Source organism: Salvelinus namaycush, chromosome 2 (assembly GCF_016432855.1).
Source record: "Salvelinus namaycush isolate Seneca chromosome 2, SaNama_1.0, whole genome shotgun sequence".
Taxonomy (NCBI): domain Eukaryota; kingdom Metazoa; phylum Chordata; class Actinopteri; order Salmoniformes; family Salmonidae; genus Salvelinus; species Salvelinus namaycush.
This window is the reverse complement of record NC_052308.1, coordinates 1,851,871-1,870,494: the sequence shown is the minus strand read 5'-3', so window position 1 is coordinate 1,870,494 and position 18,624 is coordinate 1,851,871. Positions and strand designations below refer to the sequence as shown.

At 44.5% G+C, this 18,624-nt stretch overlaps 1 protein-coding gene across 1 annotated transcript in view; it reads right to left on the bottom strand.

Annotated features, from left to right (window-relative positions):
* The window catches only part of myg1 (myg1 exonuclease), a 29,246-nt gene extending 15,392 nt beyond the window's left edge, over positions 1-13,854 (bottom strand). The window contains exons 1-3 of the mRNA XM_039006524.1: positions 13,569-13,854; positions 13,014-13,126; positions 3,545-3,704 (exon numbers count right to left, since the gene is read on the bottom strand). Coding sequence (XP_038862452.1) covers positions 3,545-3,704; positions 13,014-13,126; positions 13,569-13,805 — 510 coding nt within the window. The 5' untranslated portion in view covers positions 13,806-13,854. The remainder of the gene's footprint in view (positions 1-3,544; positions 3,705-13,013; positions 13,127-13,568) is intronic.
* Between the last annotated feature and the right edge of the window lie 4,770 nt (positions 13,855-18,624).

The window sequence follows — 18,624 nt, the reverse complement described above, 5'->3', positions numbered from 1 at the left end:
TACAAAGGGAACAGAGAACGTTACATCCACCTAGTTCTCATACAGCTACAGAGAGAACAGAGAACGTTACATCCATCTAGTTCTCATACAGCTACAGAGAGAACAGAGAACGTTACATCCATCTAGTTCTCATACAGCTACAGAGAGAACGTTACATCCACCTAGATCTCATACAGCTACAGAGAACAGAGAACGTTACATCCATCTAGTTCTCATACAGCTACAGAGAGAACAGAGAACGTTACATCCATCTAGTTCTCATACAGCTACAGAGAGAACAGAGAACGTTACATCCATCTAGTTCTCATACAGCTACAGAGAGAACAGAGAACGTTACATCCATCTAGTTCTCATACAGCTACAGAGAGAACAGAGAACGTTACATCCATCTAGTTCTCATACAGCTACAGAGAGAACGTTACATCCACCTAGATCTCATACAGCTACAGAGAACAGAGAACGTTACATCCACCTAGTTCTCATACAGCTACAGAGGGAACAGAGAACGTTACATCCACCTAGTTCTCATACAGCTACAGAGGGAACAGAGAACGTTACATCCACCTAGTTCTCATACAGCTACAGAGAGAACGTTACATCCATCTAGTTCTCATACAGCTACAGAGAGAACAGAGAACGTTACATCCATCTAGTTCTCATACAGCTACAGAGAGAACAGAGAACGTTACATCCATCTAGTTCTCATACAGCTACAGAGAGAACGTTACATCCATCTAGTTCTCATACAGCTACAGAGAGAACAGAGAACGTTACATCCCCCTAGTTCTCATACAGCTACAGAGAGAACAGAGAACGTTACATCCATCTAGTTCTCATACAGCTACAGAAAGAACGTTACATCCACCTAGATCTCATACAGCTACAGAGAGAACAGAGAACGTTACATCCATCTAGTTCTCATACAGCTACAGAGGGAACAGAGAACGTTACATCCACCTAGTTCTCATACAGCTACAGAGAGAACAGAGAACGTTACATCCATCTAGTTCTCATACAGCTACAGAGAGAACAGAGAACGTTACATCCATCTAGTTCTCATACAGCTACAGAGAGAACGTTACATCCACCTAGATCTCATACAGCTACAGAGAGAACAGAGAACGTTACATCCATCTAGTTCTCATACAGCTACAGAGAGAACAGAGAACGTTACATCCATCTAGTTCTCATACAGCTACAGAGAGAACAGAGAACGTTACATCCATCTAGTTCTCATACAGCTACAGAGAGAACGTTACATCCACCTAGATCTCATACAGCTACAGAGAACAGAGAACGTTACATCCATCTAGTTCTCATACAGCTACAGAGAGAACAGAGAACGTTACATCCATCTAGTTCTCATACAGCTACAGAGAGAACAGAGAACGTTACATCCATCTAGTTCTCATACAGCTACAGAGAGAACGTTACATCCACCTAGATCTCATACAGCTACAGAGAACAGAGAACGTTACATCCACCTAGTTCTCATACAGCTACAGAGGGAACAGAGAACGTTACATCCACCTAGTTCTCATACAGCTACAGAGGGAACAGAGAACGTTACATCCACCTAGTTCTCATACAGCTACAGAGAGAACGTTACATCCATCTAGTTCTCATACAGCTACAGAGAGAACAGAGAACGTTACATCCATCTAGTTCTCATACAGCTACAGAGAGAACAGAGAACGTTACATCCATCTAGTTCTCATACAGCTACAGAGAGAACGTTACATCCATCTAGTTCTCATACAGCTACAGAGAGAACAGAGAACGTTACATCCCCCTAGTTCTCATACAGCTACAGAGAGAACAGAGAACGTTACATCCATCTAGTTCTCATACAGCTACAGAAAGAACGTTACATCCACCTAGATCTCATACAGCTACAGAGAGAACAGAGAACGTTACATCCATCTAGTTCTCATACAGCTACAGAGAGAACAGAGAACGTTACATCCATCTAGTTCTCATACAGCTACAGAGAGAACAGAGAACGTTACATCCATCTAGTTCTCATACAGCTACAGAGAGAACGTTACATCCACCTAGATCTCATACAGCTACAGAGAGAACAGAGAACGTTACATCCATCTAGTTCTCATACAGCTACAGAGAGAACAGAGAACGTTACATCCATCTAGTTCTCATACAGCTACAGAGAGAACAGAGAACGTTACATCCATCTAGTTCTCATACAGCTACAGAGAGAACAGAGAACGTTACATCCATCTAGTTCTCATACAGCTACAGAGAGAACAGAGAACGTTACATCCATCTAGTTCTCATACAGCTACAGAGAGAACAGAGAACGTTACATCCATCTAGTTCTCATACAGCTACAGAGAGAACGTTACATCCACCTAGATCTCATACAGCTACAGAGAACAGAGAACGTTACATCCACCTAGTTCTCATACAGCTACAGAGAGAACAGAGAACGTTACATCCACCTAGTTCTCATACAGCTACAGAGAGAACATTACATCCATCTAGTTCTCATACAGCTACAGAGAGAACAGAGAACGTTACATCCATCTAGTTCTCATACAGCTACAGAGAGAACAGAGAACGTTACATCCATCTAGTTCTCATACAGCTACAGAGAGAACGTTACATCCATCTAGTTCTCATACAGCTACAGAGAGAACAGAGAACGTTACATCCATCTAGTTCTCATACAGCTATAGAGAGAACAGAGAACGTTACATCCATCTAGTTCTCATACAGCTACAGAGGGAACAGAGAACGTTACATCCATCTAGTTCTCATACAGCTACAGAGAGAACAGAGAACGTTACATCCATCTAGTTCTCATACAGCTACAGAGGGAACAGAGAACGTTACATCCACCTAGTTCTCATACAGCTACAGAGAGAACAGAGAACGTTACATCCATCTAGTTCTCATACAGCTACAGAGAGAACAGAGAACGTTACATCCACCTAGTTCTCATACAGCTACAGAGAACAGAGAACGTTACATCCATCTAGTTCTCATACAGCTACAGAGAGAACAGAGAACGTTACATCCATCTAGTTCTCATACAGCTACAGAGAGAACGTTACATCCATCTAGTTCTCATACAGCTACAGAGAGAACAGAGAACGTTACATCCCCCTAGTTCTCATACAGCTACAGAGAGAACAGAGAACATTACATCCACCTAGTTCTCATACAGCTACAGAGAGAACAGAGAACATTACATCCACCTAGTTCTCATACAGCTACAGAGAGAACAGAGAACATTACATCCACCTAGTTCTCATACAGCTACAGAGAGAACAGAGAACGTTACATCCACCTAGTTCTCATACAGCTACAGAGAGAACAGAGAACGTTACATCCACCTAGTTCTCATACAGCTACAGAGAGAACAGAGAACATTACATCCATCTAGTTCTCATACAGCTACAGAGAGAACAGAGAACGTTACATCCACCTAGTTCTCATACAGCTACAGAGAGACAGAACATGGCAGAGAGGTTATCAATAGGGATGGAGGTTTCCCCTCCCCCCCCCTCCCCCCCAGTCTCACCTTATCATAGAGCACCTCCAGCTGTCTGTCTCCTTCCTTCAGGGAGGTGAGCTGAGACAGGACCCTCCGGCCAAAATGAAGGTAGACCAAACCAGCCGAGCTCAACTTGGTCACCCAGGGCTTCTCTGGACACAGGCTGTGGAACGTCTCAGAGAAGGTCCTGGATAAGCAGAGAGCAGCACACATGAATATGTTATGTCTCCATCTTGTAGAAATATCCCCCTCCCCTTTCCATGCATAATCTACTGCCTCTATGATTATGCTAATCCCATGTTTATGGTCCATCAGATACTTGGGACACAGGCTGCTGAATGTGCCCCTAAATGTCCTGGACAGAGAGCAGCACACCCACCTATCACTCACTCTGTCTCGTTCAGATTCTAAAGCTTTATTGTTCCTGAAGGTTCTGGACAGAGAGCAGATCACCCATTCACTTACAAAGACTTATCTAAACTCTAAAGCTTTATTGTCCATCAACTTTATATAAGAAAGACAAGTGTTTATTTGGCTTGAGGCGAGTCTCCTCTACCCCAACCATTCTTGGTTTCAGCAGAATAACAGCAGGGTGTGACGTCCGTCTGTAAAGACTAGCTGGAGGATAACAGCAGGGTGTGACGTCCGTCTGTAAAGACTAGCTGGAGGATAACAGCAGGGTGTGATGTCTGTCTGTAAAGACTAGCTGGAGGATAACAGCAGGGTGTGACGTCCGTCTGTAAAGACTAGCTGGAGGATAACAGCAGGGTGTGACGTCCGTCTGTAAAGACTAGCTGGAGGATAACAGCAGGGTGTGATGTCTGTCTTTAAAGACTAGCTGGAGGATAACAGCAGGGTGTGACGTCCGTCTGTAAAGACTAGCTGGAGGATAACAGCAGGGTGTGATGTCTGTCTGTAAAGACTAGCTGGAGGATAACAGCAGGGTGTGATGTCTGTCTTTAAAGACCAGCTGGAGGATAACAGCAGGGTGTGACGTCTGTCTTTAAAGACTAGCTGGAGGATAACAGCAGGGTGTGACGTCTGTCTTTAAAGACTAGCTGGAGGATAACAGCAGGGTGTGACGTCTGTCTTTAAAGACTAGCTGGAGGATAACAGCAGGGTGTGACGTCCGTCTTTAAAGACTAGCTGGAGGATAACAGCAGGGTGTGACGTCCGTCTTTAAAGACTAGCTGGAGGATAACAGCAGGGTGTGACGTCCGTCTTTAAAGACTAGCTGGAGGATAACAGCAGGGTGTGATGTCCGTCTGTAAAGACTAGCTGGAGGATAACAGCAGGGTGTGATGTCTGTCTGTAAAGACTAGCTGGAGGATAACAGCAGGGTGTGACGTCCGTCTTTAAAGACTAGCTGGAGGATAACAGCAGGGTGTGACGTCCGTCTTTAAAGACTAGCTGGAGGATAACAGCAGGGTGTGACGTCTGTCTGTAAAGACTAGCTGGAGGATAACAGCAGGGTGTGATGTCTGTCTGTAAAGACTAGCTGGAGGATAACAGCAGGGTGTGACGTCTGTCTTTAAAGACTAGCTGGAGGATAACAGCAGGGTGTGACGTCTGTCTTTAAAGACTAGCTGTAGGATAACAGCAGGGTGTGATGTCTGTCTTTAAAGACTAGCTGGAGGATAACAGCAGGGTGTGATGTCTGTCTGTAAAGACTAGCTGGAGGATAACAGCAGGGTGTGACGTCTGTCTGTAAAGACTAGCTGGAGGATAACAGCAGGGTGTGACGTCCGTCTTTAAAGACTAGCTGGAGGATAACAGCAGGGTGTGATATCTGTCTTTAAAGACTAGCTGGAGGATAACAGCAGGGTGTGATATCTGTCTTTAAAGACTAGCTGGAGGATAACAGCAGGGTGTGACGTCTGTCTTTAAAGACTAGCTGGAGGATAACAGCAGGGTGTGATGTCTGTCTTCTAGGTGGTGAATGGCAGGAAAATGTTGTTTTTTATACTATCTGTTCCATCCTTGACAAATGAATTATTGTCATTTAAAACGTAAGCAGTAGCCTACTTGTCAAATAGTTTTGCTGTTGGTGATTGAACTGATCATATCAGAGTTTATGTTCACGTAACATTAACTAGAGGTAGCCTAGATGTGTTATCAACCGAGGAAGCATCCTTCTGGTTCTCCCAAAAATAGGTTAATAGACTATTTAAAATCAATGTGGTTCATTTAAAAAAAGGGACATCAAAATGAGATCAACAGATTAGATTGATAATACGACTCTAGAGCCTTGTCAATACAGACAGATCAGAACAGGAACATTGCAACAGAACACACAAATGAAATCAGAACAATCCCCGCCAGGGACTCTGGACGCCCGCGGCAGCGCCAGGGACTCTGGACGCCCGCGGCAGCGCCAGGGACTCTGGACGCCCGCGGCAGCGCCAGGGACTCTGGACGCCCGCGGCAGCGCCAGGGACTCTGGACGCCCGCGGCAGCGCCAGGGACTCTGGACGCCCGCGGCAGCGCCAGGGACTCTGGACGGCAGCGCCAGGGACTCTGGACGCCCGCGGCAGCGCCAGGGACTCTGGACGCCCGCGGCTGGCTATCTGGAGCGAGACAGTGTTTTCAGCAAAGGCTAAGTGTAAATGAAAGAAACATTTCAGTCAAAATTCAAAACAGCAAATTAAATGAACCTGTGACGGAAGCACTAAAAAAGGACCTGATGGAAGATTCTCCCCCAGAGTCTCAATCTACACCCCCCCCCCCCCCCCTCCGTGGGCAGTAAGGCCATGGTATGAGGAACTAACGGACATTGTGCCCAAAACAAGGAGATGGAAGTGCAACACCAGATCCTCAAGACGCAGAGTGGCTGCAGCTACTGAAATAACTGAATCTGGAAGGAAGCGGTGAAATGTGCGTTGAATAAATGTAAATGTGTGCAGATAGCAGCAAGGGGTTGAGTTGGGTCCCGAAGTGAGTATATAAGAAGCATGCCTTCCCCCCCAAAAAAGGCATGGTAGTACTACTTGACTTATCACTGAACTCGTGATACTTCAAACTACCATCAACCTAAAAAAGGTCATATCTGACTTTCATACTCTAGAACAATTGTATCTTTTGACTGCTGATTTTTGGGCGAGACCTACTGAGACAGATACCCTATACACTCCCGGTGCTTAATACATCCACCCCCTAACCGGAGTCGATGAAAAGCATCAGTGATGTTACAAAGGGTCTTGAGCTACGAAAGCAGTCTCGCTACTAATCAGTTATAAAAAAAAAATATATAAAAAATAACAAGTCAAAGTACAACTTCTAGCAGAAGAAACAGATACGGAGTGATTGGATAAACTTATGGAGAAAATGTGAGTTGAAGAACATACTCTGTTCGGGAACCAACCAGGGCAACGTACGCCAAGGTAATTAACCGCTTGTTGTAATACATAGATAAGGCATTAAGAGTTCAGGTGTATTGATGATTATTGATGTTTTATTGTAAGGACGTAAAGAAACTGTAATGATGTGTAAAACTGTGTGCTTTGCAAACATTGAATAAAAAGTAGAAACTAGACCCAAAGCCCTAGTGGAGAAAACATCTCTGACACTCCAAGATCTGGGGGAACAAGTCTAGTTTCTACACTAAAGACAATTTAAAGGATTGGACAGCCAACTCATCTATATTGTAAAAAGTCAAGTTACTCTGTATTAATATTCAAGCAGTATTAACCGACGGGTATAGGCATTAAATCGTAAATCGTGTGTCTAGATACAAGAGTAATTGGGAACCCTATAAAGCAATGGCGAGTTGAAGAGTCTAATTTTTTGGGAACCCTATAGAGCAATGGCGAGTGGAAGAGTCTACTCTATAAAAGGGTAAATAGGCATTAAATCGTAAATCGATTTACAACCGATTTTATGGTTTATGTCTAGATACAAGAGTCTTTGGGAACCCTAGAGAGCAAGGGTGAGTTGAGAGCTTACTCTTTGGGAACCAAAGATGCCTGGTAAAGGTACCACAAGGAAGAGGTTCTCTAAGTCTGATTGACATTATCTAAGATCCCGAAACAATAAAACACTAAAAGGCATCTCTCCGAACGAAGGGCAGGAATAAACAAACCAGGTCAGTCCGGCGGACCTGTGAATCATCTGTTTGCCGGATGATATAAGAACTCGAGTGATACGACTTGAGTCACTCTTGACGGGGGACCCGGTAAGGTCTACTCAAAATCCCCTACCGCGACACCCCTCCTTGGCTTTCAGTGATATGTCTCTACACAAGTGTTGCCTTTCATTTTTAGTAGACCAGTTGATCATGTCAATCAATTGATCATGTCAATCAATCAGTTGATCATGTCAATCAATCAGTTGATCATGTCAATCAATCAGTTGATCATGTCAACCAGTTGATCATGTCAACCAGTTGATCATGTCAACCAGTTGATCATGTCAGCTCTATCCAGGGAGGTGTCTACTGAGAGCGTGAGGAGATGAGTGCCTTAAAGCAGGGGAGCCTGCAGTGGTCATTTCATTCTGGCTTAATTGAGACAACGGTTACGTGACAAATGGTACCCTATTCCCTACAGTGCACTATGGGGCCTTAGCACTATGGGCTCTGGCCTAAAGTAGTGCACTATATAGGGAATAGGGCTCTGGTCTAAAGTAGTGTACAATATAGGGAATAGGACCCTGGTCTAAAGTAGTGCACTATATAGGGAATAGGGCTCTGGTCTAAAGTAGTGCACTATATAGGGAATAGGGCCCTGGTCTAAAGTAGTGCACTATATAGGGAATGGGGTGCCATTAGGGACGCTTGCCACTTCTAGCCCCGCTGCCTGCTGAGCGCCAAGCGTCAGATACGCGAGTGGCATGCTGTGTGGCACACGGTCGATAACTAGCAACGGAATCCCTGCATCAATTATACAGAGATGGCAGTTAAATATGGACAAAATGAATCAATCACCTGCCTGTCTGTCAGTCTGTCGGTCTGACACAAATGTATTTCTATCCGAATGTTCCATAATCATGTGACCTACTGAACGTAACAGAGTTGTATGAAGCTTGGTGTTCTGTGTTTGCCATGTTGCTACCTGTTGCCATGTTGTTGCCATGTTTTTACCTGTTGCCATGTTGTTGCCATGTTGCTACCTGTTGCCATGTTGTTGCCATGTTTTTACCTGTTGCCATGGTGCTGCCATGCTGTTGCCATGTTTTTACCCGTTGCCATGTTGCTGCCATGCTGTTGCCATGCTATTACCATGCTGTTGCCATGCTGTTGCCATGCTGCTGCCATGCTGCTGCCATGCTATTACCATGCTGTTACCTGTTGCCATGCTATTACCATGCTGTTACCTGTTGCCATGCTGTTGACATGCGGTTGCCATGCTGCTGCCATGCAGCTGCCATGCTGTTGACATGCGGTTGCCATGCTATTACCATGCTGTTACCTGTTGCCATGCTGCTGCCATGCTGTTGCCATGCTGCTGCCATGCTATTACCATGCTGTTACCTGTTGCCATGCTGTTACCTGTTGCCCTGCTGTTGCCATGCTGTTACCGGTTGCCATGCTGTTGCCATGTTGTTACCGGTTGCCATGCTGTTGCCATGTTGTTACCGGTTGCCATGCTGTTGCCAGGTTGTTACCGGTTGCCATGCTGTTGCCATGTTGTTACCGGTTGCCATGCTGTTGCCAGGTTGTTACCGGTTGCCATGCTGTTGCCAGGTTGTTCCCATAAACCCATCCATATCCCCACCCCTTTTCCTTATGCCTTCTGCCTAAAACAGGCTTACTTTGATTTGTTTGGTGCCAGAGGGCCTGGGTGTTGCTATGCGGGATAGGGATGGGGCAGAATCGATACAGTAGAGTATCGCAATATTATTGACAATATTATATTGATTATATGACTGCATGTATCGGTTTATTGACTCCATGTATCAATTATTATTTTAAAAAGCTAGTTTTTTTGCTAGGTAGTCAACGTTAGCTAGCGCCACCTGAGATAGCAACAAGAGATAATACCAGGAGGGAAGGAGGGAGGGAAGGAAGGGAGGTGGAGGAAGGGGAAGGAGGAGGGAAGGGGGAGGCAAGGGGAGGGAGAAGGGAAGGGAGGGAGGGAGAGAGGGAGGGGGAGAAGGGAAGAGAGGGAGGGGGAGATGGGAAGGGAGGGAGAGAGCGGGAGAAGGGAAGAGAGGGAGGGGGAGAGGGGAAGGGGGGGAGAGAGGGGGAGAAGGGAAGAGAGGGAGGGGGAGAGGGAAGGGGAGGGAGGGAGGAGGGAAGAGAGGGAGGGAGAGGGAGGAGGGAAGAGAGGGAGGGGGAGAGGAGAATGATGGAGAAGCTTAGTTCTCTCTCCTACCTGCTGGGGGGGAAACCTCTGGCATTTCCATTCAAATCATTAGACAGACAGGTAATTGACTGATAAATCATTAATGTGATGACAAGATTTAGCCACATAAAAAATACATGATTTCTCTCTTGTATGTTATGTCAGTGTGCCTTCTATAAATTCACATCTCTGCAATCACGGGCTCTAAGACTACAGCTTGTGGTTGGTATCAGTATGTTATACTGGAGCCTACCGTTACTCCTCAAGGGCCAAGGACATGATGTCCTTTTCAGATTACTAGCGATTGGATACCACGAAAATTGGGGAGAAAATGGGATAAAAAAAATAAAAAATAAAAATAAAAAATAAAAATTCAAATGCAAAATACAAACTTACAGTTGTTTTTTTTTTGTTTTTTTTTATCCCATTTTCTCCCCAATTTTTCGTGGTATCCAATCGCTAGTAATTACTATCTTGTCTCATCGCTACAACTCCCGTACGGGCTCGGGAGAGACGAAGGTCGAAAGCCATGCGTCCTCCGAAGCACAACCCAACCAAGCCGCACTGCTTCTTAACACAGCGCACCTCCAACCCGGAAGTCAGCCGCACCAATGTGTCGGAGGAAACACCGTGTACCTGGCCCCCTTGGTTAGCTCGCACTGCGCCCGGCCCGCCACAGGAGTCGCTGGAGCGCGATGAGACAAGGATATCCCTACCGGCCAAACCCTCCCTAACCCGGACGACGCTATGCCAATTGTGCGTCGCCCCACGGACCTCCCGGTCGCGGCCAGCTGCGACAGAGCCTGGGCGCGAACCCAGAGACTCTGGTGGCGCAGTTAGCACTGCGATGCAGTGCCCTAGACCACTGCGCCACCCGGGAGGCCCCAAACTTACAGTTTTAACCGGCTTTATCTCAGCTGCATCCGACAATATTTTTCACTGACAAAACTTTTCTGACGGCCTTTTTCCGTTACACACGGGTGTGGTCTTCTTCTTACATAAACACGCGCTGTTTGGGAACACTAACCCCATAAATGTGTGTATTAATTTAATTTACTTTTACCCTCTTTTTCTCCCCAACTTCGTGATATCCAATTGGTAGTTACAGTCTTGTCTCATCGCTGCAACTCCCGTACGGACTCGGGAGATGCGAAGGTCGAGGGCCGTGCATCCTCCAAAACATGACCCTGCCAAGCAGCACTGCGTCTTGACACACTGCTCACTTAACCCAGAAGCCAACTGCACCAATGAGGCGAAGGAAACACCGCACACCTGGCGACCGTGTCAGCGTGCATGCACCCGGCCCGCCACAGGAGTCGCTAGAGCGCGATGGGACAAGGACATCCAGGCCGGCCAAATCCTCCCCTAACCCGGACGACACTGGGCCAATTGTGCGCCGCTTAATCGGTCTCCTGGTCGCAAGCTGGCTGCGACACAGCCCAGGATCAAACCCGGGTCTGCAGTGACGCCTCAAGCACACTCAAGGTCCTAAACGATATCTTAACCGCCATCGATAAGAAACAATACTGTGCAGCCGTATTCATTGACCTGGCCAAGGCTTTCAACTCTGTCAATCACCACATCCTCATCGGCAGACTCGATAGCCTTGGTTTCTCAAATGATTGCCTCACCTGGTTCACCAACTACTTCTCTGATAGAGTTCAGTGTGTCAAATCAGAGGGCCTGTTGTCCGGGCCTCTGGCAGTCTATGGGGGTGCCACAGGGTTCAATTATTGGGCCGACTCTCTTCTCTGTATACATCAATGATGTCGCTCTTGCTGCTAATGAGTCTCTGATCCACCTCTACGCAGACGACACCATTCTGTATACTTCTGGCCCTTCTTTTGACACTGTGTTAACAACCCTCCAGGCGAGCTTCAATGCCATACAACTCTCCTTCCGTGGCCTCCAACTGCTCTTAAATACAAGTAAAACTAAATGCATGCTCTTCAACCGATCGCTGCCTGCACCTGCCCGCCCGTCCAGCATCACTGCTCTGGACGGTTCTGACTTAGGTATTTGTAGTTGTCCACATATTCTAGGTGTCTGGTTAGACTGTACACTCTCCTTCCAGACTCACATCAAACATCTCCAATCCAAAGTTAAATCTAGAATTGGCTTCCTATTTCGCAAACAAAGCATCCTTCACAAATGCTGCCAAACATACCCTCGTAAAACTGACCATCCTACCGATCCTCGACTTCGGCGATGTCATTTACAAAATAGCCTCCAACACTCTACTCAATAAATTGGATGCAGTCTATAACAGTGCCATCCGTTTTGTCACCAAAGCCCCATATACTACCCACCACTGCGACCTGTACCCTCCCGTTGGCTGGCCCTCGCTTCATACTCGTCGCCAAACCCACTGGCTCCAGGTCATCTACAAGACCCTGCTAGGTAAAGTTCCCCCTTATCTCAGCTTGCTGGTCACCATAGCAGCACCCACCTGTAGCACGCGCTCCAGCAGGTATATCTCTCTGGTCACCCCCAAAACCAATTCCTCCTTTGGCCGCCTCTCCTTCCAGTTCTCTGCTGCCAATGACTGGAACGAATTACATAAATCTCTGAAGCTGGAAACACTTATCTCCCTCACTAGCTTTAAGCACCAGCTGTCAGAGCAGCTCACAGATTACTGCACCTGTACATAGCCCATCTATAATTTAGCCCAAACAACTCCCTCTTCCCCTACTATATTTATTTATTTTGCTCCTTTGCACCCCATTATTTCTATCTCTACTTTGCACATTCTTCCACTGCAAATCAACCATTCCAGTGTTTTACTTGCTATATTGTATTTACTTCGCCACCATGGCCTTTACTTCCCTTATCTCACCTCATTTGCTCACATTGTATATAGATTTATTTTTCTACTGTATTATTGACTGTATGTTTGTTTTATTCCATGTGTAACTCTGTGTTGTTGTATGTGTCGAACTGCTTTGCTTTATCTTGACCAGGTCGCAATTGTAAATGAGAACTTGTTCTCAACTTACCTACTTGGTTAAATAAAGGTGAAATAAAAAATTTAAAAAATTTAAATAAGATTTTGTTCTTAACTGACTTGCCTAGTTAAATAAAATATTAAACTAAATAAACTCCCCCGTAAAGAAGACGCCTTCGTCCAATGATTTATGTTTAACGCAATGGAACTGAGAGTAATGACCAAGAGCTAGTTCCACTGTACCAGTATATACCCAAATCTTTGACTGTACCTCTGATGATGGTCATAGAGATGCTTCTTGGGGTCAAACTCTCCTCCCACATCCACCACAATGTCACACTTGGCGAGCTCGGCTGGGTCCCGAGTTCTGACTATTTCAGCATCCTGAAAAAAATATGAAATTTAGCAGAAATGTCTAAAATATCAATATCAAGACGAATGTCCAATATATATAGGTGCTGTGCAATCGTTCTAGCTGAGCTTGCCCGGTGCACCGGCTGGGTTGAGTTGAAAAATAATTTCCGCCGACCCGGTGCACTAGGCGAGCTAAAAGGAATGCACCCACGAATAGTCAGACTCTTATCGTGGCGAGAGAGGACCATGTAGTTTCATGAAATTCAATCTGTTTGAACGTTATGCATTTTGGGCGTTATGCAATGTTGACCTGGCTGAGCTTATGCCATAAGTACAGTAGCTAGCTGGCATTAGAATATACTAACGTTAGCTAGCGAACTCTTGTCTTTGCCGGGATGGAAGAAACATTAATCATACATTAATATTAACCATATGGTTTCCTGCAAAATAGGAACAAATAAATGTTATGCACCTTGTACTCCGGGAGCTGGTGAAGGAAGAAACAGGCTAGCACTTCATCACAATGAAATGTCCCGTTATGGGTGCCGATTCTTTTACCAGACATGTTTTCTGTACAGAGTCGCTTGGGTTGATGTGACATGTATCTTCTTTCTGCAACTGGTATACTGTCCCTAACTGGTATATTTCTATAAACACTAGTAAACACTGAAGTTCGGAAAGTGAATTTCAACAGGTTCGGTGCTAACATGAAGTTAGCTGCTACACACGCTGCTGCTGCTAATGAGGCGGACTGTAATTTCAGACGGACTGGCGACATGCCGGATATGGCGTATAGCTTCTTCTTCTTTGGAGTTTAACGGCGGTTGGCATCCAATATGTTGCATTATCGACCCCAACTGGACTATAATATAAATCCGTTGTGCTTTGCGATGCAAAAGGGGAAAACAAAACGAACAAAACAAAAAATAACACCCTTACAACTAACCCTACAATTCCTCTAATTTGACCCTATCTGCTCCTGCACCATGCCAACTGCCTGGGAGGGCGTGACACCGCCACTCAACACACCCTGTTACTCTTCTGAAGTCAAATATCGTATACCCAAATACTTCTCTGCAGCTGCCACCACAACATCTATTTGCTGTGAACGCCAAGAAGCCAACCTTACTGAAGCATATATCAATCATTGGCCTATCCCTCTGTGCTGGCACAAATCTACTACTCACTGGGATCCTCTCAGGATCCTTCAACCTTGACCCATCCTCCTCCACTTTCTTCACTGCCTCAGCATACGACACCCTCTGCACTACTCTGACTACCTCAACCCACCTCTCTCTCACCGGACACTTCTGATCCCCAGCAACATGGACACCCCAACATTTGACACACACACAACTTTATCCACCGAAACTACACAATCCTCTATCCCCCCTCCTGCACACTCCCCACATCTTGGAATCTCCCTCTTACACACTACCGCAACACGACGATCAACGTTGCACCTGAAACAGCGCAGTTGATTCTGCACAAAAGCTTTAACAGGATAACTCACATCCTAACATGACTTTGTCTGGTAGAGAATCTGACTCAAAATTCAAAAGGACTGACAGTGACTCCTCTGTTTCACCACGCTCACCACCGTCTCTGAACGGTGGGCATCACAAACACCAGGAATATTCACCTTCAATCGCTCCACCTCCACACTTAACGCTACCCCCATTCCTTTCATATAGGATATCTAAGCATCCAGTGTTGATTTTGTCCTGTTTCTGCCATACGTCACGGTTTATACATACAGTATGTTGACATTATATATCTATATTTTTTAAGTTCCACTAAATTCACTGAAATTCTTATGTTGTCTATTGTGGACTTTATTCAGCCAACTGTAGTCGTTCAGTTATGACAGAGCTGTTTCAGACTGATGAGTTCCCTTTGGTCCAGATAATAACCATCAGCCTATATGAGTTGTATGTTAACATGTTTAGAACCATCATTAGCCTATATGAGTTGTATGTTAACATGTTTAGAACCATCATTAGCCTATATGAGTTGTATGTTAACATGTTTAGAACTATCATTAGCCGATATGAGTTGTATGTTAACATGTTTAGAACTATCATTAGCCTATATGAGTTGTATGTTAACATGTTTAGAACTATCATTAGCCGATATGAGTTGTATGTTAACATGTTTAGAACTATCATTAGCCTATATGAGTTGTATGTTAACATGTTTAGAACCATCATTAGCCTATATGAGTTGTATGTTAACATGTTTAGAACCATCATTAGCCTATATGAGTTGTATGTTAACATGTTTAGAACTATCATTAGCCTATATGAGTTGTATGTTAACATGTTTAGAACCATCATTAGCCTATATGAGTTGTATGTTAACATGTTTAGAACTATCATTAGCCTATATGAGTTGTATGTTAACATGTTTAGAACCATCATTAGCCTATATGAGTTGTATGTTAACATGTTTATAACCATCATTAGCCTATATGAGTTGTATGTTAACATGTTTATAACCATCATTAGCCTATATGAGTTGTATGTTAACATGTTGCTGTGGATGCAGAGACTAAGATACAGCGTAGGGTAGAACAGTGTCCATGCACCACTGCCCTGGTCAAAGGTCAAAGGTGGTACACTATCTAGGTAATAGGGTACCAGGTCAGACACAGCCACTGTGTCAGCCTCAGTATTATGCTACTATCTAGTGGACAAGCAGTCCCAAGCTGATGCAATATTAAATCTGATATTGGTGGTTCATCCCCTCTGAGTCATTGAAGTTATGGAAATAAAAGCATTGGGACTGTTTGAGAAAGATAGAAGGAGAAAGAAAAACGTATGAGCATCCGTTGTTTCGGGGTATAGAGGCTGAATTTGTGAACGTTTGTAATGAGAAGGTAATTCATCATGAACAATGATTTGGCATGTTCTTGTCATCGTTTGACAGGTATGTAAACTAGTGAAATGTCGACACCTAGTGGAGTGTGCACGTCATCGCGTCACTTCAAGTCACAGAAATGCGTTCTGTCATGCTATTGGTTTAGGATGCGGTTACGGATACGCTCACGTGAGGTTAAAACAAAAACAACTACCTCTATACAAAATACATGTCTTTGGGGGAATGAATGAATGAATATAAACAAATACAAAAATATACAAAAATAATTCGAGCAACGTTGATGTTGGAAACAAACATGAATGAGAGAGATCATACAGGAGAGCGACAGAGACCACTCAATCGGGTGTGCATGCGTATCCTATTTCAGCACCAGGAAAAGGGGACAGCTCCCTCCCCCACTCTCTCCCAGCTCTCCTTCACGAGCTCTCAGGTTTACAGCGATAACATAATTAGCCAGATGGGACCCCTCGCTCGTACACAGAGACTCAGATAGAACCAAAACGCTACACTCAATGCTCCCATCTTTAAACGCGTCTCAAACGGAGAATAGGATTTAGGATCTGCGCTGTCCTTTCATTGACGAACTGGTAGTGCACAATCAAAGCAGTACGCCACCGAGCCATAGAACACAGACAGACGGTAGGTTTCCTTATCCATTATATGATTGCACAGGATCAGGGCGCTGTCAAGTGCCGTATACCTGTCTGTTCCTTGTGTGCTACCTTTGCCCACATGACAGTTATTTGATCCATATGCTTATTATTGCATGGGTGATTTTAGGCGAATGATATTTACTGATGGTTGTCAGTATGCTGTTGTTTATTGTGCTTGTGTGTCAGACTCAGAATTCTGTAGACTATTGATTTAGATATTTTTGTGGACCATGAATTGCAGCCTACAACACGGGTCGATCCAATTTAGCGTAGTTCTAAGACCCTCGTGATTATCCTCCTGTGCCGGTGCCTTAACTGGAAATGGTACTACTAAAAATGAAATGTTTATATTCTAAGCTGTTTTAGGTCATTTTGCCATGACAGTTTGGAGTGGCAGTAGGTATTCACATGCCAATTGTCAGCAGTTGAAACGACAGTAAGTCAGTCACAGCATACAACACAGTATCTAGCCTAGTGCCTTGTGCTTTTGTAGCCTACACGCGGATTGCTGAAATTCAATACTCTCGGCCTGCCACTTTTATTCGGGACAAAGGACAATGCACTGAGATGGCTATCTCTCTGACCATTAATCCCCAATGATAGTAGCCTAGTCTAATCATATTGTTCTGCAGTATCACATTATACGGTTAGGCGGCGCTCTAGCGTCACTATAGCCAATGTCAGGCCCTACTGCATCGGCCGTATATCATCCACGCTAAGATTTTTTTCCCCAAATGGCACCCTATCCTCTATGTAGTGCATTACTTTTAACCAGAGGTCATGGTCAAAAGTAATGCACTATATAGGAAAAGCTGCCATTTGGGACGAACCTGTTATGTCGGCAAGCCAAGACAAGGTTCTCCACCTCTCAGGGTAATGAACTCGATATTTATTGATTGGGAGTTCCATTTTCTTGAGTGCTATAAACTATAGAGTTTCACTCGTTAGCCCTTCAAATCCTTAAAACCTATCGCCGACGGACATCGCTGCCTGGCTGCCATCAGCGTGTTTTATCGTAATCAATTTGACATCCTGGCTTTTGATAGTATTTTTTAATGCAAGTAGCATATTGAATCACTTTGCCCTACAACAAGGGGCCAGTGTTGTTGTACTGGCTGACTGAAGCGCTGTAAACAATGATCCGTTTTTAACACCAAAGTGATAAGAAATCATTTGATTTGTAATTGGGGAAGGCTCATTATGGAGAGTTATTGAAAATGTTCATCCAATTTATTGAGTTAACTGATTTAGGCCAAATGTAAAACATTTTAGGAAGCTTCAACGTTGTATCTTACATTTCAAGGCCATGGATAGCGAATGTTGTGTCCCGGTACACTGGCCATTGGCAAAACTTTACTGCAGTGCATGTTTGTGGTGTTAGACAATGGTATTGGGAATTATGCAGAAATATCAGATGCAAAAGCCTTCTGCAGTGAGAGATTATTCTATCACAGACTAGAGAACAACATTACAATCAACATGAGAGATTATCAGCGTGAGTACAGCGGATTGGATGATGACTACATCATATCTCTAAGAGCATCTTTACTAAATGGTTTGTCTTCTGTCAGTCTGGTTTATGGATTTAACTATTTGTCTGGCCTTTATACCCAACAACTGTCACTTTCCCACTGGTCTCACTATCAAAACGTAGCATTACTTTCCCACTGGTCTCACTATCAAAACGTAGCATTACTTTCCCACTGGTCTCACTATCAAAACGTAGCATTACTTTCACACTGGTCTCACTATCAAAACGTAGCATTGCTTTCACACTGGTCTCACTATCAAACGTAGCATTGCTTTCACACTGGTCTCACTATCAAAACGTAGCATTGCTTCCCCACTGGTCTCACTATCAAAACGTAGCATTGCTTTCCCACTGGTCTCACTATCAAAACGTAGCATTGCTTTCCCACTGGTCTCACTATCAAAACGTAGCATTGCTTTCCCACTGGTCTCACTATCAAAACGTAGCATTGCTTTCCCACTGGT